The sequence below is a fragment of the Canis lupus genome, chromosome 38, assembly GCF_003254725.2.
Source record: "Canis lupus dingo isolate Sandy chromosome 38, ASM325472v2, whole genome shotgun sequence".
Lineage (NCBI taxonomy): Eukaryota > Metazoa > Chordata > Mammalia > Carnivora > Canidae > Canis > Canis lupus.
In genome coordinates this window covers 20,304,141-20,326,109 of record NC_064280.1, presented here as the reverse complement: position 1 = coordinate 20,326,109, position 21,969 = coordinate 20,304,141, and the positions used below count along the sequence as shown (strand labels likewise).

The 21,969-nt window shown below is 40.2% G+C and overlaps 1 protein-coding gene across 1 annotated transcript in view; it reads right to left on the bottom strand.

The window, feature by feature from the left end:
* Positions 1-4,904: 4,904 nt before the first annotated feature.
* The window catches only part of RGS5 (regulator of G protein signaling 5), a 47,267-nt gene continuing 30,202 nt past the window's right edge, over positions 4,905-21,969 (bottom strand). The window contains exons 3-5 of the mRNA XM_025420896.3: positions 20,022-20,083; positions 12,572-12,738; positions 4,905-10,074 (exon numbers count right to left, since the gene is read on the bottom strand). Coding sequence (XP_025276681.1) covers positions 9,913-10,074; positions 12,572-12,738; positions 20,022-20,083 — 391 coding nt within the window. The 3' untranslated portion in view covers positions 4,905-9,912. The remainder of the gene's footprint in view (positions 10,075-12,571; positions 12,739-20,021; positions 20,084-21,969) is intronic.

Here is a 21,969-nt window from a genome sequence, read left to right as displayed (position 1 = left end):
TAGACAAATATGAATTCTTCAGGGACCCCAAGGTGATGGACTGTGGCTGGTAAGAATTTGGGTTTGGGTAGGATTCAGTGGGATTCCACAGAGGTCTGGAATATTGGCATAGACTGAATGCGCTGGGGGAAGGGACATGGAAGATACACTCTGCACATGCAATACATGCCTTCGAAGAAGTAAAAAAAAAACAAAAACAAAAACAAAAAAAACAGGTCTTATTTAGGATAAAACAGCCCAGACTGAAGTTAAAAGCAGAAGAAAGAAAATTAAGGGAGGAAAGGAAAAGGAAAACACATGGTTCAGTATCCATAGCTACCCATATCCTTTCTAGCTGCATGACCTTCAGCTCATCACTGATTCTCTTTGAATGTTAGTTCTTCATAACAACAAAATGGATTAAAAATTGTTGTATCATAAAATCATGTGTTTATCCACCAAGAACGGAAGCAAATTAAATCTAGGGTAAGAAGGAAGCTGTATTATAAAAATTAGAAAGAAGTAGTAGAAGAATCAAAGGAGAGAGAAAAGGAAGAATTTCAGAAAAAAATAAGACAGGAAGGAATAAATCCAAGAATGAATGATAAAATTGAATCCCAAAATAGCATAGTGCAACACCAGAGACAGAGTAGCTACAAAGACTCTGAGGGAAAAGAAACTAGAAGTGAAAAGCTAATGCAATCACATATGTGCAAATGATTTGAAAGTTTAAAGGAAACTTGCAGATGTGAGAAGTCACTAAACACGAAAGCAACAGAACTGTGAGCAGAATGAGCCACTATCAGGCTTTCACAGGGGACATGAAAGTATCACCTCGGATGTCAGTCAAGAATTCTAGGTTTGGGGAAAGGTACCAGATGGCCCAGCTGGCTGTAATCGGAGATCAAACACCGTTTTAAACAAAGGAACCAGGCAGAGACTTTGTAAATAAGCCAGAAGACTAAAGGAAAATCTTCATGTATGCACTCCTGCATCCTTCTCTTTTTCTTACCCACTTAGGTAAACTGTGACTTTATTAGTATTCATAAAGAAAAGGATTTAAAAGGAAAGATCACATTTTCTGCATATACCTACACATTCATCCATGAATCTTCAATAAAGAGCACACAGACATTATGCAAGGTCACTCACTCTTTTACCCAACCCTAAAAAGATGCTTCAGTGCTGAGCTAGCAGCATACTCAGTCTGGTATTAAAAAAAAAAAAAAAAAAAAAAGGAGTTCCAGAACCAGAACCAGAGCCAGAAGACCTATGGTCTAGGTTCAGCTCTGCTGGTGTTAACTGTGTGACCATGCCATGTCCTTTAGATTCCACGAGGCTCAGACTAAATCATATGTGAAGTGAACATTTTAACCCTACCTGCTCTAACCACCTCATGGAGTTATGATGACAATCAAGTGAAATAAGGTAAGAAAAAGCTAAGCAAACATTAGTTATTATTAGGTCATCGAGAAGATGGTGGTACTGAAGGAACCAAAATAGCTCAAGTAGATAACTGGTAGACCAGCTAGCCAATCCTCATTCTGACAGTTGGTTAAATTACATTCTAGACTCTCAGGACATAAGGACATCAAGGAACAAAAAAATGGCCCCAGTTTTTTTCCATATCACAGTTAGGAATTGGCTGGGGGAAGGGGCAATGGGGTAGAATAAAGGGCATATTGCTGTCTCTCTTGGTCATACCTCAAGAAGTGCCTACTTTCTCTGATCAAGCTTCTTATGACTCACATCTGCAAGGTATAACAGGAAGCAAATTGACCCAAATGGGGATCTGAGACTTTATTTTACAGGTTACCAGCTTATTTCATGCATATGATTTCATTCGCTCCTCATCACATTTCCGTGATGGAAAATCTAGGCAGCCCCATTTTTGCAGATGAGCAAACAGAGGCTCAGGGAATTACTTATATGCTCAAGATGGAATAGAGGAAGAATCTAGCCGACAGCTCAAATTTTATGACTCTAAGCCACATATGCTGAGCCAACTAGAGAGAAATGATGATTATAACTAGAAAAGCCATTTTTTTTCCAGCTCTAAAGCCTAATATTATCTACACATGATTTTCTGAAGTCTGCACTTACAGTTCAAAGAGGCATTGATTTAGTTTTTACCAAAATATGCCATCTGTATCTTTGAAATCTCTTATAACCCTGTTGCCTATTGAGGAGCTAAGATCTGAATAAATGCTTTCATTTGGATTTCAAATGCCTTTATCTTCATGATGCAGACACTTTATAGACAGCTGATAAATAAAATAGAAGGTCCCTCACACAAGCTAAAAATATATCCTCTTTTTCTTCTTTTATCTGTTCTTAGTAATTTTGGAAGGAGTTGGTTGGGAAGAATTTGTCAAGATGAGAGACATACAATCCCCAAATGTCATTAAACCTTTTTATAGGAATAAAGTGCAGCTTCAAAGGGATAAGATTAGACCCCAATACCTGCCTACCTCCTAGAGCGAAGCAGAAATGATATTAAAATTAAATGATAGTATGATGAAAAGTCACAAGAGCTACCTGTCATAAAATAAGAATAGCTCACATCTCTTCACTATTTTTAATGTTTAGCAAGCTGGGGGTGTGCAGGGATTAAAGAACATGAGAGTTCTGACCTACCTGTACAGAAAAGGAGCAAAGCCACAGAGCCAAGAAGTTCAATGAATATTATTTCCTGAGGACGCAGTTATAAGCCACAAGAATTTAAACCTCCTTAAACCTGGGACTATTCTAGGAGCTTGGGAGGAGAGGGGTGTCTGGAAGTTTTCATGTCAAGACTTTTTCAGAAATGAAAATACCAGATCTTTTTTGCTTTTCTGACACTGTTTAAAGAAAAGAATTCCCTAGCGATGCCACACAATTACCCTATCCAATTGGTAGGGACATGTCTTTAGTGAAGCATGCCAGACTAGAGGAATGTGGGATCTGATGGGAATGAAGAAAGTCTCCCTGGGGAAGATGGTATCTGTGCTCTAATTCTTTAAAAATGCATTGGTGTTAGCTCGGTGAGAAAGAGAAGATAGTAAAAGGAACTACCTCACTGAGGCCTAGAGCGTGAGACAGCAGGGTGCATTTGGAGTTCTGTAACATGTCATGGAAGGCTGACTGGCTTAAGACCTTTCTGTATTGGGCTGAGGATCTAAGATGCTATTCTTTAGGATCATGGCAATCAGAATCTTAGAGTTAAAACAACCTTCTAAGACTAAGAGTAATTTTTAGGGCATCCATATAAGAGTAGCGGTATCCTAAACTTCTAATTTAAAATATTTGAAATGACAATAGAAATTCAGGAATTTTCTTAAGTATAGTTTGCATTTTGCTTTTTAAAACTCGAACATTTGAATAATACCTGGAAATGCAAGGTGTTAACAGGTTTTAAACAGAGGAATAGCGTGATGAGATAAATCATAGGAGGAGTGACATGATCAGAGAAGCTCTGTTCTTCCTTGTCATTAAAGCTTTTCTGTGTGATTCCCCTCAGGAGAATTTGCATTTAAATGGGAGGGACTTAAAATTAAAAGGGAGAACACTTAAATGATGGGCAATGCTTAACAACATGGAATAAACTGAAAACGGTAGTTGAAAAATTGATCACGACTGCTTTGCTGGTTCTTGAAATCCCACTAAAGAGTAAAACAATGCACAGTAGTTGCGAGAATCTTATGTAGGGTGAAAGACTGTTCTGTGTCTGTAAATCTTTACTTGTTACCTGATGCATCAGGAATAGGGCCATGTTGACCATAGAGGGATGACCAGATTTCAGAAAATAAGATTGTAATACTTCTTGAATGGAAACCCTCAGAAACTCATCCCAGATATATATATATATATATATATATATATATATATATATATACACACACACATACATATCTATATACATAGATATATAGATTTTTTTTGAGCAGTCTTCAGGCTCAGCATATAGCCCAATGTGGGGTTTGAACTCTCAACTCTGAGATCAAGACCTTAGCTGAGATCAGGGGTCGGATGCTCAACCAACTAAGCCACTCAGGCACTCCTCATCCAAGATAATTAAAGAGGAGAGTAAGTGGCATTGAAATGATTTGGGGCCATTGCATCTACGTTAAATATAGTTAGGCTCCACAGGAACTTGGAATGAGATCTAAGAAACTGTCGCAGACCTGGACAGATATTCTCTTCAAATTTCTCTCCTGATCCTTCTCTCTCCCCCTCCCCGACATTTTTCATTATTATTTCTCCCTGCAAATCTGCTTCCATTTATGTTTCTTTCTATACCCAAACTTTCCCCTATCTCCTAGTCCCAACCCCACTAGTTGGATAATTTCAGCCCGTTACCTAAACTATCTGAGCACCAAATCTAAGGTCATAGAATTGAGCTGCTTACGATGGCATCAGGATTTCAGCTCTTTCACCACTGCAAGGGGTAAAGGAATGGCTATACTCACTGATTATTGCAGGATCCAAATGATATAATGTGTTTGGTTCTAACAGTGAACAGCCACATCAATAAGTTGCTGTTCCAATCAAAGGAAAGTAGTCAACAGAGCGTAGGAGTCTAGGGTACCTTGTTGCTCCCTTTATGAGTTTTGCTGTCAGGCTATATTGATGTTTATTAGGATAAGGATCATCCTAATTGATCAAGAGCTCACCTAGTGAACAAAAAAGCCTATCTTTTTTTTTAAGAGTTTATTTATTTATTCATGAGAGACACACAGAGAGAGGAAGAGTCACAGGCAGAGGGAGAAGCAGGCTCCCTGCGGGAGCCCAATGCAGGACTCCATCTCAGGACCCTGGGGCCACACCCTGGGCAGAAGGCAGATGCTCAACCACTGAACCACCCAGGTGCCCCTCCCCCCAAAAGCCTGTCTTAAGGAATAGTTTCATATCAAGCATGTTCGAGAGTCAAGAAGGATTCACAGAGGTTGTTATACAGATATATATTTAATACAATATAGGTGATCGTGGTTACATGATACATGTTTGGTGCATTATTTATCAAGAAGTATAAGTCACATAGTACACAACATACTGACTACAAAATCAGAAGATAAACAATTGTTTCTAAATGAAAAACTTATGGGATAAATGCTGACAGATGGATTTTCAGCCTTTCATTTCTTCTCCTGTCTCTGGGACGTGTCTCCCAAAGATGCGAGTTCTGGCATTTAAAAAAAATTTTTGGTCTTCCCAAATCCTGCTACTGTACGACTTATAAGGAACTTTTAGAAGAAATGATCCGGATTATTTCCCTCCATTGGAAAACTTCTCAGCATTTCCCCCTGTTTTGCCTACAACTTAGCTTACACATTTTCTTAGGAAGTTAAATGCTCTTAATGTATCCATTGTTACATAATTGTGATTAGACTCAGTTATCTTAAATGTTTCCTCTTGCAGGGGGGAAGAAAGGAAGGGGGTAGAGGTGTGAGGTTGGGAGGGAAAGTACCTCAGGTGAGAAAACAAGTAACTTGCAAGAGGCTTCTTAAACTGGATTTGAATAAGTTTGATGTGTAGCTTCTCTACTAGAAAAATAAGATAAGAAGATTATTATTAAACTGTGAGGTGAGGATAACATTCCCAAGACTTTCTCCCCCTTCACTCTCTCCTCTGAGTTTCCATTCAAAGCTGCAAATGTCTCCTCAGTTGGAAGAGTTGATCTTTTCAGTTCCATGAGGGTTCACTGATACTGGGGAAAGCCTTTCCTTGACTATCCATTGCTCTGGTCGCCACATGCCCTATTTGGGTGAAAGTATGTTTAACACAGGTGGCAGTTGCTAAATTGTTAACTGAAGAGCCTCCTCCCAAACAAGTGTTACCTACATACTCATCCAGTAGAATGGAGACCAGAAAACCTCAGAGGTCTAATGACAAGTCAGTCAGGATAGACCGAGATGCGTGAAGACCTCACGTCCAGAACCTACATAGAGTTCCCTGGCTCTTGGGTTTAGACGTTTGGGTGTTAGAAACTCAGTTCTCCATTCTCTTCTTGCCCGCACAAGTGAGCCAAGTGGGGGAAAGCAGATCTCTACATCTATTCTTTCTTCTAATCAAGACTCTCTAGGATTTGAAATGAAGTTTCTCATCTAGCTGCGTTGTGATCAAGGCGTGTCTTGTTTGCAAACCATAGTGATGACAGCGAGAAGCGGTTTGATTTTCAGCTAAAGGGAGCTGTTCTTAAATGTTTCCTAATAAATGGATTAACTTCAGAGGTCTGGGCACTCCCTTCTTCACCACTACCCTTCCCTCCTCTCTTCCCTTTTACCTCCTGAGCCTTTATCTCCCAAACTTGCTAAAGTCCCAGGAAATAGGGAGAATGGGCTGCTATGACACAGATAGCCTTTTAAATAATGTTCATGATCAAATCTGTGATCGAGATAGATAATTTGACAAAGCCTTGGCAGGGGATGCTTACGAGTGTATCCACTGATTTGCTGATAGTCAGTTTTTACTGAAACTTCTGAACAGCTCTTATTCTTTGGGAGGCAGTTAATAACCCCATCCCACTAGAATGAAGTCTGGAGAGAGAACCCACCAATCAGGCAAATCCATGGATTTGTAGAGGGTAGAAATAAAAGCAATTTCTTTCACCAAGTTTTTCTCATTATGCACTAAAAACTGAAATCTACTGATAGTATAATTTATACAATAGAGAATTGGAGTTCACGGGGCACAGGGAGCAAAATGTTTCTATACATTGGATGCTACTGATGTGAAATCAAAGGGACTGAAATGCCTCAGTTTTCCATCTCAGAAGGTCTGTCTGGGAGAAGGATAGAGAGAGAGAGAGAGAGAGAGAGAGAGAGTGTGTTGTTCATGTGAGCAAGCACTGCTTTAGTAGATAAACAGAGCTCCTTAATTTCCTCTAGAATCAACAATCTACCTCTTTACTCTGGTCCAATTTGGATCCTAATCTGACGCCAACCCCAAACTGTATCAAACCCAGGCAGAAAATTTTAGGTCGTGGGCCATTCCCTGGCCTAATCTAGGTTTCTTTCAAGAGTGAGAAGCCTTTACTTCTCTTTCCATTGACCACAGTCTGGCTCTGCTACCTCTCTACATCCCAGATCACTTGCAACTGTAGTTCGTCGTCGTCCTCCACAAGGGAGGAAAATGAAAGCACCACAGGACTCTTGCATTAAGTTTCTTGCTTTCCCAGCAATTTACTCTAGAGAAAGTGGGGAGGGAGGTGGGAAGGGAGAGGGAGTGGTAAAGAGATGTTACACATTTCTTTATTTCCTGGAAAGATGATCCCAGTTTTTCTAATTTCCCAGAATTAAAAGAATGTTACTTTCTTTTTGTTACCATGGAAACTTCTAGTAACACTGGTGTGTGTGTGTGTGTGTGTGTGTGTGTGTGTGTGTGTGTTTTCCTTTTCCTAAGTTTAAGAACACTTTAAAAAGATTTGAAAAAACTTTTTAAGGGCAGTTTTCATATGTTTGCTTTCTCATTTTGGGTTGTGATACTTGTATTCCTTTTAATTTTATCAATTCATGCGTTTGAATAGTTTCTGATGTGTGTGCATATTACTTTAAATTTAAAATCACATATACAGATACATAAATATATATTATACGCCATCGTTTGGCTGGAAAGCATTCATTCTTTTTTTTTTTTTTCCTTCACTGCACTGCCCTTGTCGTGGTGCTTTTCTGCCTTTTGCCTCCTGAGTTCAGCCTATGAAAAGGGGAAGGCCCTCCTTAGCCTCCACTGACAAGTCCTACCCACTGCCATAGGGTGTGCAATCAGTTCATGAATACAGTTGATCTGGGTCTGTGTGACGTCAACCATCTGGGTGAGCTCTGTAACATCTAACAAATTCTCTGAGCATTTTCAAACATTTGACTCTTTCAGACAATGTGAATGAAAGATTTTGAATTTTCAATTAAATTAACATTTTGCTTGAAAATGTTTTCACGTTCAAGAACAATAACTCACCTAGATGCTTGGGTTCTTAGCGTTTCTAGCTTCATGAGAAAGTAAAGGGCTGGAGATTTTATACTGATTTAGGCCATGGAAACAGATGCTGGGCAAGATGGTGTCAGGAAGTTTTGCTCTGAGTTGCGTGTCACTCCTACACAAATGCACGTGGTGAGGACTTCTCAGTGCTCTCAGTGTTGACCTGGCCTAGCTGTCAACTGCTTAATGACAAATTTCTCTGAAGTGAGCAATATTTACAACTATGAATGGACTCTTACCACACTGGCAACTGTTGGCAGTGGACTCACTCACTCCAACCCACTCTCCAAATGTGAAATAGCGAGTATTCAGAAGGGCAGCCTATCTTTCAAAATAGCAAACCTGGAGATGAGCCAACCAACACAACCAGTTTTTGCCTGAAGAATACAGTAACATGGTTGCTTCGCTTTCAATATTGTTAGGAAACCACTGAATACATGAGCCATGAACATGGAAAACGAGGAGTGTGTGGAGGAAAAAGGAATATACAAGGAGGAAATACAAGACTAAACAATGCAATCTTCTCCTTAAATGTTTCATAATTTTATTAATCCTTTCATAAATTCTTTCCAAATTAACTCAATAACCTCATCTTGTTTAGCCTCGTATGCGTTTAGCTTGATCGCCTTACAACTAAATTGTGTAAATCACTACATAATCAAGTCTCCTAAAGATAAGAAAAAAAAATCTAGCAAGACTTATGATAATGAAAGATAGAATTAAAAGTTAAAAACTACTAAAAAAAAAATACCACGGCTTATCAGTCAGCTGCGTGCGAGTCACGTTAGGATATAAATGTGCACCTTGAGGGTAAGTATAATCCACTAATACAGGGAGCAAAATAGGGAGGCAAGATGGGGTTGCTAAAAAAAAAAAATCATATCATTTTGCAAAATGCAGGGTCCTTTGAAACTCTGTCTCACTTAGAAAACCTCTACATGTAGTCAAATTAACTTTTCTAAAGATAATTTGGTATTTTAAAGGTAATCATCATTTCCTAAACAAAGGACAGATGGCATCATAGGGTAATTAACCATTTTAGGCTTGACAAAATTTTTCCATTTTAGTGTATAGCTCTCCTGATATTGAGGTAAGAGACACTGTGGTGGACAGCATCTGTTTTATTTTACATGATTGGAGTTGAAAATTCTGGAATTTCATACTCACATGGACTTAAAATAATTTGGAAATGGAAACATTGGGACTACATGCTAGAGGCATATATACATTTATGAAATACTCCACTGTCGGGTCATTGATTTAATACAGAATTTGGTAAACTGGGTGGGGGGGTATGAGAGAGGTAAAAGGAAAGAATCAATACGGATTGTGTTCAGATTGATGTTGTATAAACACAACGTATTCATGGTTATACCTCTTGTTAGTGATCTCCAGCCAACACAAAGATGCTCTAAATGGAAGACTGATGTTTTAAATAATGTATGTGCTTTAAACAAATCAAATAGTGGCTGCCTCATAAAATTCATTTCACCTTTTACTAACCAAGGTCAGAAATGGAGGGGTCATTGCCTCTGGGTCAGAATTACAACAGCAAATGAGATCAGTTAATCTCACGTGAAATTGGTCTTTCTACATCTACATTCTTTTCAGATCAGTTTAGGTGGAGATTCATTACCTAAACCATATGGACCCACTTTCAATGATACCATATTCTTGTCTTATACTTCCTTGCCTTCAGCACAGTTTTTCTGTGATTCTGATTAGCTTTGAAAAGAACACACTGAGGAGAACTTAATTAAGGATCAGACAGGAAGAAGAAACTGGGAAAGGAAGACATTCAGACAATAAACATCCAAAACAAAGTGCACAAAAAGAGTAAGCAACACTCCCTGGGATTTTCCTTGTTTGGGGATCTTTGAAAGAAGCTGTTATGGGAAGATACGCAGGTTGCTAGAAAATGCAGGGTTATTAAGGAGGAAAAACTCACAGGGTGATTCTCATAGCTCAACTGAATTACTACTTGATTAATTCCTGATAAAACTCAGAGCGCACAAAGCGAGGCAGTGAATCCTTTTCCATCAGGGCATAGATTCTCTTCTGGGCCACATCAAAGCTGCTCAGGGAAGGTTCCACCAGGCTCTTCATGGTGATGTCCTTTGTGAAGTGATCGATATTCACCTGTGGGCCAGGAAATAGGGTCTTGAGTCAGCTCAGGTTGCAGGATTTGATGAGGGGTGGGGAGGGGAGTGGAATTTGTCACCAATAAAACACTTGAGGGGCAGAGGGTCATAAAAAGTAAGAAACATCATTTCTGTTTCATGGGCAATGGGGTAAGGCAAGTGAAGTTCCAATACATGCACGAGTCACATTAGGATCCAATCAGTGTTAGACACCTGCCAGGTGTCAGACCCTCTCCTGGCAGCTAATACGTGCATATGGCACCTAATCCTCACGACGGCCCTATGAATATATATATATCAAGCTTCAGTGGCTTTCTCAAGGCCACAGACCTAAGATGTGTATTTGCATCAAAGGCTCAGAATTTGGATCCTGGTGTCCCAATGCCTAGTCCCTCATCCTTCCTTCCCCAGCGTTTGGTTTCCTGCCTGAGGGAGAGAGTGAAGAGGGGGAAAGGAGTCCTGCCTGGGACTCAAGACCTCGTGCATGGTTCTAGAAGAGGTAGGAAACTTGGTCTTTCCTGAAACAAACCATGAAACAGTGCTTTTGACAGAAGACCAATAAGAATAGCAGCTCATGTTTATTGAGTGCTTCATCTGTGCAGGCTCCTTGCTGGGGACGTTACTTTTACAGGCTCTGTGCTGGTGAACGCATCTAACCTCACAGCTCTGAGGCAGATACTGACCTCTACATCTTGCAACCAAGGAGCAGAATGTTAAGTGATTTGCTCAAGGTCATAAGTGGTAGAGAGAAGTTTCAGAAACCTGGCAATGTAGCTTTTAACCAGCAGGCCGCAGTGTTGGAAGGCACTGTGACTTTTATGCCCTGAGTGCAGTGCTGACACATGGCACGCGTCTCGGAAACGTCATTCATATTAGAGTCCATGTGAATGGTCCCCCCTGGAGTTGTGCACTCTACAGCCTGCACAGGCGTGCCTGAGTTTGATTTGAGAGAGATCCCCGTTTTATCATCTCATATATGCTTTAAGGACTCTTAAGTTCTCTGTCCATAAAAGAGAAGGGAACAGAATCCAAATCAGCCTGTGGTTCTGAATTGGAACACTGGAAAATGTCTCCGGTCTCTCCTGAGCTGCTAGACATCCTTGGTATGGAGAAAAGCTATCTGAGCTCAGAGGACGTTGGTGTGGCTGGAGGCAGAATCAAGGACTAAAGCTTGACTGGGGAGTCCCAGGCCAGAATGGTCTGGACAGGGGGCATGAGCTGTGCTCCAAGGTCCAGGATGGAGGAGTTGAGATGGTGGTGAGAAGGGCTGGAGTGCTTTCCGCAGGTGTGGTGGAAGAGGATACAGAGCAGCCTCAGAGCCAATGTCCAGGACTGGCCTCTGCATGTGGAGACTCTGAGCCCAGTGAGGTCAACTTACATGCCCACTAACGCTCCGGAGGGACAGGCCATACTGTGTATTTCTCTGTTCCCAATCTGCTACTCTTCTTGCTACACTAAATCAATGCTTTGTCCTTCTCTAACACTGAGTATATGCTGAGCTAGGAAGGCAATTCTACTCAGAACGGTTGAGTATCAAAGAAGTATGAGGCTCTTTCCTAACCTTCATGTTTAAAATAAGGGATGTCTTGGGGGCACCAGGGTGGCTCAGTTGGTTGAGCGTCCGACTCTTGGTTTCGGCTCAGGTCGTGATCTCAGGGTCATGAGAAAGAGTCCTGCGTCGGGCCCCACACTCAGTGGGGAGCCTGGTTGCAGTTCTCTCTCCCTCTCCCTCTGCCCCTCCCCTTGCTCTCTCTTTCTCTCTCTCTCAAACAAGTCTTTAAAAAAAATAAAAGAAGGAATGTCTTTACCACTCTCTAACACATTGTATCCAGCAACTAATAACTGCTATTTGTCTATTACTTTTATATGCATAGGCCTCCTCTAATGAATCATTCTGATAAATATTCATCTGTTGACTTAGCCAGGAAAGCATTATTGATGAATTTTAGATATGGTTAAATGACAATTTGCAGCGTACGAATTATCTGCACTTTTGAACAATGCGTGGCCATTTCTCTTTTCAAAATTTTAGCTCCAATTCTTACTACTGTATTTTCTCCACCAGTTCCTGCTGAGAAAGGCTGAGGTGACTATTCGGAGAAAGAAACTTTAGATTGCTACTTGCCTGCACAAGTGTGTTATATGGCTCAATCCGCTGCGCATCAATGTAAACTGGTAAATTTTAGGTCAACATACAAGACCTGGAGAATTTTTAGAGTCATAACAGCTGCAGTTTTAAACATGCTCTAGGTACACACACATATATGCACGTGAGATGTTTACGGCGAAGGGGACTGAGGATGGGAGAACTTTAATCAGGGACCCATCTGAGGTCACACATGGAGGAAGGCCCAGGATTAGGATGTCCACATCCATTCACCTCACAGACATTTGCTGACTGCTTACTATGCGCCAGGAGCAAGGTTCCCATTCTCTCCGATGCCCAGCTCAGAAAACAGTGGCCAAACTTAACCCACCTTCCCATCAAGACCTACCTCTTTGGGAGCCTCTGTTTGGATGAATTCTTCATAAATTTTCTTTGCCTTCTCAACCATCTTGGTAGGGGACTTGATCTTCTTGTAGTCCTCACAGGCAAGCCAAAACTCAAGGTTTTCCTCACTGAACTCAGACTTCAGGAAACTTTTGAAGCTGGCAAGTCCATCTAGTGAGGGAGAAGGTCGGTTGGATGGATAAATACATATGCACTACCTGTATACATACATGCATTATAAATTCATCAAAAATATATTACATATTTATCATAAACGTGCTTGCTAGTTTACTAACACTATATCCTACTTTATAGCCTAGGTTCATTTACTGGGTATTTCTGTCACGTAAGAACCTTACAAGCGTTAACTCATTTACTCACATTATGGACCTGAGGTGGGTGCTATTAATGTCCTCTTTTACGAAGAGTTAGAAGTCAGTAACTTGCTCTTAATGAACCAGCTGCTGAGTGACAGAGCCGAGATTCAAATCCAGACAGCCTATATTTGGTGATAAGGGTTATCTGTATACAGCATCAGGGAATACTACAAACACTAATACCATTTTAGATACTTATCAATTACCAAAAAGGAAAAAAAAATATTTGCAACTTGGTTTGGTCATGTAATACCACTGTTGATCATCATGTGCAAACTACTTATGATCCTTTTTTTTTTTTTATTTTCCTACAGATGATTTGTGAGCAGGTGTTCTGTTCCAGGCATTATGATAAGTCCCTATGGTAAGTAAAGTCATCATGGTTCCTGCCCTAATGGAGTTTGTAGATTCTGGGTGAAGTAGAAAGAAAATGAAGAGACACAAATACCATTGACAAGACAAAGGAAAAACCATATGAAAGATGGCCACAGGGTAACAGAAGGGTCTTAACTTCGTTTGAAGTGTAGAGGAGGCTCCATGAGAAAGGGACATTCAGTTTGAGACCTGAGGATGGGTGAGAAGGGATCCAATGAAGTTACCACATGCTGAGTCATCCCTATGCCTATCAATCATAAATTGGTTTTTAAAACATATTCAATTTAATATAATTACAATGATTGTGATTGTGTTTTCAGTGTGCTGTTGCTCATGTAGAATAGACTTTAGATTATTTTAAAATATGTTTACATGGGGTGCCTGGGTGGCTCAATTGGTTAAGCATCTGCCTTCAGCTCAGGTCATGATCCTGGGGTCCTGGGGTCAAGCCCCACGTTGGGCTCCCTGCTCAGTGAGGAGTCTGCTTCTGCCTCTTCCTCTGCCTCTCCCCCAGCTTGTTTTCCCTCTATCCCTGCTCATATATATATTTTTTCTTTTTTCTATATTTCTAGCACCATTTGTTATAATTTAGTGACACAGGAGTCAGCATATATGATGAAAGAAGGCCTAGATCTCTCTGTCATGGGTCAAGTTTTCATTGTTTCTTAAACAAGAGGTGTCAGATAGTCTCTGTTGAAATGGAAAGATTCCCAGGCATTTTCTAGCTGCTGGGAAATGATAGCAAAAATGAAGTCTTATGAGCGCCCACGCAAGACTGTAGAGGAAGCTATAACTTCACAGAATAAGCTTGTGGCAAATTTACTCTCATCTGGCCCATCTCCCCACAACCTATCAGGCACTCTGAATCACCCATTCCACATCTAAAGGTAGAGATAAAACCCCAGTCCTCCCAAGCATTGTTTTTTATGACCTGAGGACACACACTTGGACTCCAGAACAGTGTTAACATTTACCAGGCATCTTGAGGGTGAGATTGGAAAATAACTTTCCAGTGAAGTAAGTCCATTTCCTGGGTACTGGCTTTATCATTCTCATTGAATTCTACAGTATGATTTCAAGGCTTTTTAAAAATGCATACACTTTGAACGGAGACTCATAAAATGGCTTTATACTCTATTAGTCTAGGAGATGCTTCAAGCATCTCTTTCTCTCAACTGGCTTTTGAGAATTCTCTGGATGGTCCCTTAGTAGGATCCTCAAGACAGTCTCCAGATACCTTCTCTCTTTAGCCTCTGAGTGTCTATTCCTCAACACTCTCTGTTCAATTCCCATAATCCCTGAGGAAGTCCTCTTGGGTTAGAGCCAAATAGACTCCAGGAGGAATGTCTCTATTCTGCAAAGAATACACATGTCTTCTATGGCCCACACCACTGCCATCCCACTCTACACCCCAGTGGAGCTTCCAGTGTGCATCCCTGTAAATCGCCACATTCTTCCCAGCTGAGCCTGCACAGAGCCTCAGAGTACTTCTCAATATACCTCTTCAGGTGTCCACTACCTACGAAGCAGAGGAAGCCCGCTTGATCTCTGGTCTTGTGGCAGCAGTCTGGCTTGTGAGCCACATTATAGTCCCAGAGCTGGCCCTAATGAATGGTGTCACTTTTGACATCCGAGCAAAATAGCGAAGCAGCCCTCCCAAAGAAGAAAATGAAGCCACTTATATTTTCCCTGGAAAATAAAAAGAATGTCAGATAAAGCCAAGTCAGTTTGGTGTAATAAAAATTTTGAAAACAAGATTAGAATAAATTTCTTGTCCTAGAGGAAAAATAGTGAAATTTAATGAACAGATACCTGATAGGTGCCACTGCATAGCTTACTGGTTCAGAGCATGGGCTCTGGAGTCCAGGCTGCGTGGGTGGATGCTAGCACACCACATTACTACAGTGGCTAGGGCAAGTTACCCACCCTCTGTGAGCCTCTGCTGCCTCATCTGCTGAATGGATATAATCATAAAACCCACTCGATAAGGTTGTTGTAAGGATTCAGTAATCCATGGAAAGCTCCTACCAGGTGTTGAACAGGATAGCTCACTCAGTAAGTATTGGCTTTTATCATTATTATTCATGCCCAATTTAAAATTGATCTTTATCACTATCTAAAACCCAACTCAAGTGTTGCCTCATATGGGAGGTATACCACCATCCACTTGCTCTTGAAAATTTTTATTATGATGAGGGAAGAGCTCTCTTTGTTCTTTTGTTGTGACTGTCGCTTACATAATTGTCTTCTCCAGGAGACTGTCAATTCGTTGAGTTCAAGGTTTGAGTTTCATTGGTTTTTGCCTCTCTTTCACATCCACTTCCTATCTAAATCTGTGCCCAATACTTTTTTTTTTTTTTTAGAAAGAGAGAGCGAGTGAGAGTGGGAGGATGGGGTAAAGGGCAGGGGAGAGAGAGAATCTCAACCAGGCTCTGCACTGAGCACAGAGCCCAACACAGGACTCAATCATATGACCCTGAGATCGTGACCTGAGCTGAAAGCAAGAGTCGTCCACTTAACCATCTGAGCCACGCAGATGCCCCTGTACTTAACATTTCATAGATTTGTGCTGAACTATATAAGACCCATTAAGGGAAGCATTTGCTCCCAAGTCACAGAACTGAAGAACACAAACTTAGAAGAAAAATAAATTTTCTGCTACTACTCTAATGTTTTATTTCATAATCAAGTTACCTAACCTCAATTTGCTTTTCTGAAAAATAGAGAATGTTATGGTACCCAAGTCCTCAATGTATTACACACATTAAATAAACCAATATATACAAAGTTCTTTGGACAGTGCCTAGTATGTGGTGAATAATACATGGAAGCTCTTGTTTATTATTCTTGATATCATTATCATTATTGCTTTAAAGAAATTTGTGGCTGCCAGTGAGTAAGATGAAGACATAGAACAGCTAGAAAAAAAGGAGATAATATTGGAAACCAAAGAGTGAGAAACAGAAGGTGAATACAAAGACAGGAGAGAGAGAGAGAGAGAGAGAGAGGAGAGAGAGCTAGATCCAGGCTACTCTATTCCTCATGGAAGAGTCCAAATCTCAAGGGTGTCTCAGGAAATGTTCTGACTTTCTGAAGCTCCTGGGGAAAAAAATAATTCACATAAAAACTTTGCTGCTATTAGATAGTGTTTCATTCCTCCTCTGCTCTTAAAGACAGTCACGGGGAGAAATTTCATATTTAAGCTCCCATATGCAATCTATTTTTGTGTTTAATGAACAATACACTGGTTATTTGTCCCATGGACCTGATAAATACAGATGGTGTCACCTACAGAGTTGAACACAAAATGTGTAAGAAATTGGCATACTTTCAAAACACAGTCAAATACATTGGAGGATTAAAACTTATTTTTTAAATGAGGAAAGGTAAGAGAAACCTTGTTAGCTGGAAAAGATTGAATAGCGCCTTAATTGTCTTATTTTTAAGAGGTTAAGTACCAATTGATTTAATTTCCACTCAAGAAAAACGTGGTTAAATTCAGGAATGCTTGGGAACTATATCAATTGTGAGTCAATACCTTACATTAGTGGAACAGAATGACAAATACTCTTTGTAAGTCAACAAAGGTGCTATACTCCTCAAGGTTAAATGGTTTAGTTTATCCAATCAATCATGCAAGAGGAGATTGTGGAGTTTCAAATGCATAGATTTCTCAAATGTACCTTTCTTCGTTACCTATTTTGCATCAATCACAGGTAATGCGAGATATTTCTGGTCTTGGATCATTAGTTTTAACAGATTCAAATAAAAACATCTCATGAGAACTGAGTTGCTCAAGTTTGGCTTACATTTATTCATGAGGCATAATAGTTGGCATCTGGAAGAATGGGTCAAATATTGTTTCTTCAGGTCAGTGGTGCCAGGGTAGAATTATTGAGTGTGCCAGTCATTCCATTAGTCCTTCTCCGGGGATAGCTAGCCAGAGAGGGAAGCAGAGAGCGAAGACAACATGGCAAGAGAGAGGCACAGAGCACGAAGGGGAGTCAAGAGTGAAGCAGGGGCAGAAGGGGAGATGGGAAATAAAGAGGAAGAGAGAGACAGAAGGATACTAAGAGTTTAGGACTAGACTTAGAGAGAGTCTGTCTTATTTACTAATGGCAGGCCCTGCCCTAGGACGTGGCTCTCCTTTGTTTCAGGAGGTCTGTCTTTTCATACCAGAACCCCTCTTTTTCACTTAAGCTAGTTTGAGTATAGAGAGATACCCTTTCAAAGGAAGAATTTTGACCTGAGTGATTATCAAATGCTTTCCCACATATCATTTGGAGATATCAATCGCCCAAGTCTTAAAAATGTTAGTTACCTAGGAGGATAATTATGTAGAATTGAAGATTATATGGACACACACTCTCTCTCTCTCTCTAAAATAAATAAATGAATCTTTAAAAATGAATATATGGACATACACATGTGTACACAGATACACACTATGTAACACATATATATGCATATGTAATTTTAAATATATATAATTCAGAGAAATGTGAATGCTATATATAGATATATATATACACACACACACACACATGAATATATATTTTCTGCACTGAGAAGTAGAAAACATTACTGTGAGAATCTCAGGCATCAAGCTCACAACATGGGCATCATCTGTTTGCAACCTGGAAGACTCCAGTTCCTCAACAAATCCTAAAGTGGTAATAACTGCCTCTGGCTTAACTTCTACCCTTATCTTTCTTATACCAATAGCTCCCTGTCCCCTAAACGCCTGAAACTTATAAATGTGTGGCCCAACGGATTAGCATGACTGAAAAGGGTTGCATATGGGCACATAAATATATATCCTTCTCCTTAATGGTTTTGCAAACATGAAAATAGTTCTGCTAATTCTCAGGGTTCTTGACCACAGCAATAAATACCTGCACCCAGGATACTTAGCCCTCACAATATATCAATATATCATCTGTCAGGTTGCAACTGGCCCCAAAACTATTGTGTAAGGTAAGAAATAAAGTCAATTGATAAACATAGAAACATAAAAAATTTTCTCTTGGTCGACTTCATGCGATTTCTGGGTCCAGGAGGCAAATTGAGTTAATTCATTTACCCATTAAGTCAACACTTTATATGTGTCAGGGCAGGGTATTCTGTTTAGCACAAGAAATAAAAAGAGAATCAAAATTGGATATGATTAAGAAAGTTACAGAGTCGATGTTTGACTGTCCAAATACAAGATAATGATTTTATCTCAGGTAAACAGAAGTTTCCCTACCAAAAACAAGACATAAAAAAAAATTCATATACAATTAAATGTATATTCTTTGTTATTTACTCTGTGCCTATTGATCATGATGCTCCTGTGAGAAATATGTTTTAAATCTTCAATTTTGCAAAGCATCTAACATTTCATTTGCCATTCTTGCAGTAAAGGTGGAGAAATATGGGTAGGGTGTCTGAAATGGAATCATATTTTTAAGATGAACTATTCAACCATTTATCCTCCCCATAATTGTATACTTCTTATTGGGAAATTATTCAGATCCTGACTGTCACTGAGTTTATAATCTATCACAGGAGGGAGCCGCCAATGAAAAAGTACATGGAATAAGTATTAAGCAGGAGAAAAGAATTTCAGACAAGTTGCTGTGAAAGCTCAGAGGGAGATCATTCTGGATGGCTAAGGAAGACTAAGCATTTAGTATTTGGATTCACTTTTAGAAGAGAGGAAAAATTTCAATAGGTAGAGACATGAATACAAAGTATTCCAACCAAAGGGATTGCATGTAGAAGTTGCATCGGGAGGGGAGAGCACTTCAGTTGGACTACAGACCACCCGTCTGCTTATTGTGGAGACTGGTAAACCTTGGAAACTTGAACTTGATATCATAGACCTTGGGAATCAGCAAGAATTTGCATTAGGGGAAAAGCAAGGAGTCCCCAGGTGGGCAGGAGTTAGCTTGGAAACGATTCTTGCTGGCATTTTGGTGGTGTCTTGAGTGAAGACATAAAAGGCAAACACCAAGGAGGAAACAAGGCTGATGGAGAGAACACCCCACATTGGGCCACAAAAGCAGTTACGAGCAGCTTGAACAGGGACATAGTGCCCAACCTGTGATTCTTCACCCAGTGACCCACACGCCGCTCTAGCCAATCCTTGCCACGCCACCGTGAGGCTAAGCTGGAAAAGGGAGTATCTCTCTCTCACACTGATGAAAACCTGAAGAATCACACAGGTCAGGCTGCTTGCTCTGCTCACACGAGGAAGCAGGGCAGATGGGAAATTAACCTGCAGTCACCAGTCCTCAGGACGTTTTATTTCCACAATCTCTTACTGTGCAGTAGACCTTCCTCTTGTGAGCTGGATAACCACACTCCCTTGTCATCCTTCCTTTGTTTTTTTGTTTGTTTGTTTGTTTGTTTTTTAGGTTATATTTATTTATTCATGAGAGACACAGAGAGAAAGGCAGAGACACAGGCAGAGGGAGAAGCAGGCTCCCTGCAGGGAACCTGATATGGGACTCGATCCCAGGACCCCGGGATCACAACCTGAGGGGAAGGCAGGCACTCAACCGCTGAGCCACCCAGGCATCCTGCATCCTCCCCTTGTTAAGGCCACTTTGAAAAATTGAAGCCATGTCAAAACTGGAGAAGGACAAAGGCAATACAAGGGCGAGTTTTGGCCTCTGTCCCTTCCCTGACCTTTTCCAGAAGATAATTCCAACTTACAGTTGTTCTGCAGGAGCTTGTCCAGGGAGTCACGCCACTGCAGGGCCTCATCCAGTGAGGGTCTACATCAAGAATTAAAAAAAAAAAAAAAAAAAAAAAAAAAGGGCAACAGCCATGAGAAGGGAATTAGCCACATGCACTGACAATGTCTCAGACCTGCTTTTCTTAGAAACACTACAACCAATGACCCATCCTCAGGATGAGGGGGTTTGAGTTACTTTCTTTCCTGCAATCAGATTCGGTGGGCTGGGTTTGCTTTCACACGTCAATACTATGCATTTTCCTCTCCTTTTTTACAAACTTTTTAGGTCTATCGCTGTCTAAAAATATAATCTATTTGTCATGAAGCTGTGTCTTGACATTTTTGTATATCCTGTGACAGTATTGCCAACTGTGGTCTATTTTCCCCCGAATATGACTGAACGAAATCCAGTTGCCCCATTGTAGGGATTGAACTCAAATTCTCTGCCTCACCGGGGCTCCACGTTAGCCACCCAATTCAATCAGCAAAAGGCATTCGATTCTGCATCCACATCCCATTGCCATCATTAAGGCTGGTGGACGATGGAAGGTGGGATGCTGCCTCACGGTAGGAATGTGATCATGCTATGTCTACATTTTAAAAAATCTGGTTGCATTTTTCCTCCCCCAGTTCGGATAGGATAATGATTTTTAAAACGTTCTCTTTATGAGAAGAAAAGTGGTTATACTTCGTGAATAAGAAGGTTGCACATAAATTCTCTAGATGCTGACTCAGAGGAGGAAGGTAATAGCCAACACAAAAGCCCCCCTTAGGCTGTTTTTATTTTAACATTTATATATGCAGAAACCCTGCAGTTATAACAGCCAGTTCTTCTCTCACAGAAGAATTGTGTCAAGGCAGGCGGCCGTTGTCTGGGAAAAATGGCTGACTGTGCTCTCCTGGGGCTCACCTGCTCTCACTCTTGGCATTGTGATGTGAGTTCCTCCTGTCAAGTGAAAAGAAGCTAACAAGGTGTGTATTAGAATATTAAGGCCAATGAAGGTGTTTTCCTTAAATTGGAATTTCCTTAGCACTTCACTTTTTTTTTTTTTTATTCTACTGTTCAGACAGTCCAGGAACATTCCTGCTTCTATCTTTTTTAAAAATATATATATCTTGGAGTTTTAAGCTTTCAGATTAGCAGCTGAGGTTGATAAGATAATTACTAATTCCACTTTTCATTGTGCTGTCCAGGCTTGGATACAGCTTCACTTTATTTATGTAAAGAGTCCAAGGTGGCAGTAGATTTTTTGGCTAAAGTGCTGTGAATGTTGCCTTCACTTCTATGTTCTTCAGTGCAGAATATGTACAGATTTTGAGCCTTAATTATTTGATTTTCCATAAGGCTTTATGTTTTTACTATTTGAAGACTAAACATGCCAAAAGTGAGGGTAACAAACCCGGTGAAATAATCTCACGTGGTTTCTATTTCCCTAGCTAGAAACACGGGTGCCGTTGATCAAGAGCTCCACACTAATTCCTCGGAAATTTATTTTTATTTATTTATTTATTTATTTATTTATTTATTTATTTATTTATTTATTTATTTGGAAATTTATTTTTAATAAGTGAACTAACTACTTCCCTCCCCCTGTGTTCTTCTGGTTAGAGAGATGACATGAAGAAGGGATCACAAGTACATCCCTATATTTTTTGCCTCATTTTATGTCTAACCAGAAAGGGACCTGTTTTTTAGAGGTCATTAAGTCCTTTTTGGCTCTCCTTTATTACCTCATACGGACAATTCTTCCTATGTATACATTATTTCATACCTACATTCTTAGTAGTAAGGCTTACACATCTTAATTTCTTCACTACACCGGTTTCAATGTTCTGCATATAATAGACACCCACCAAGGCTCTATTGATTGTTGACAGAAATAGCAGGACATTAAATAATTGGACAAAAGAAACAGAAAGGGGAAG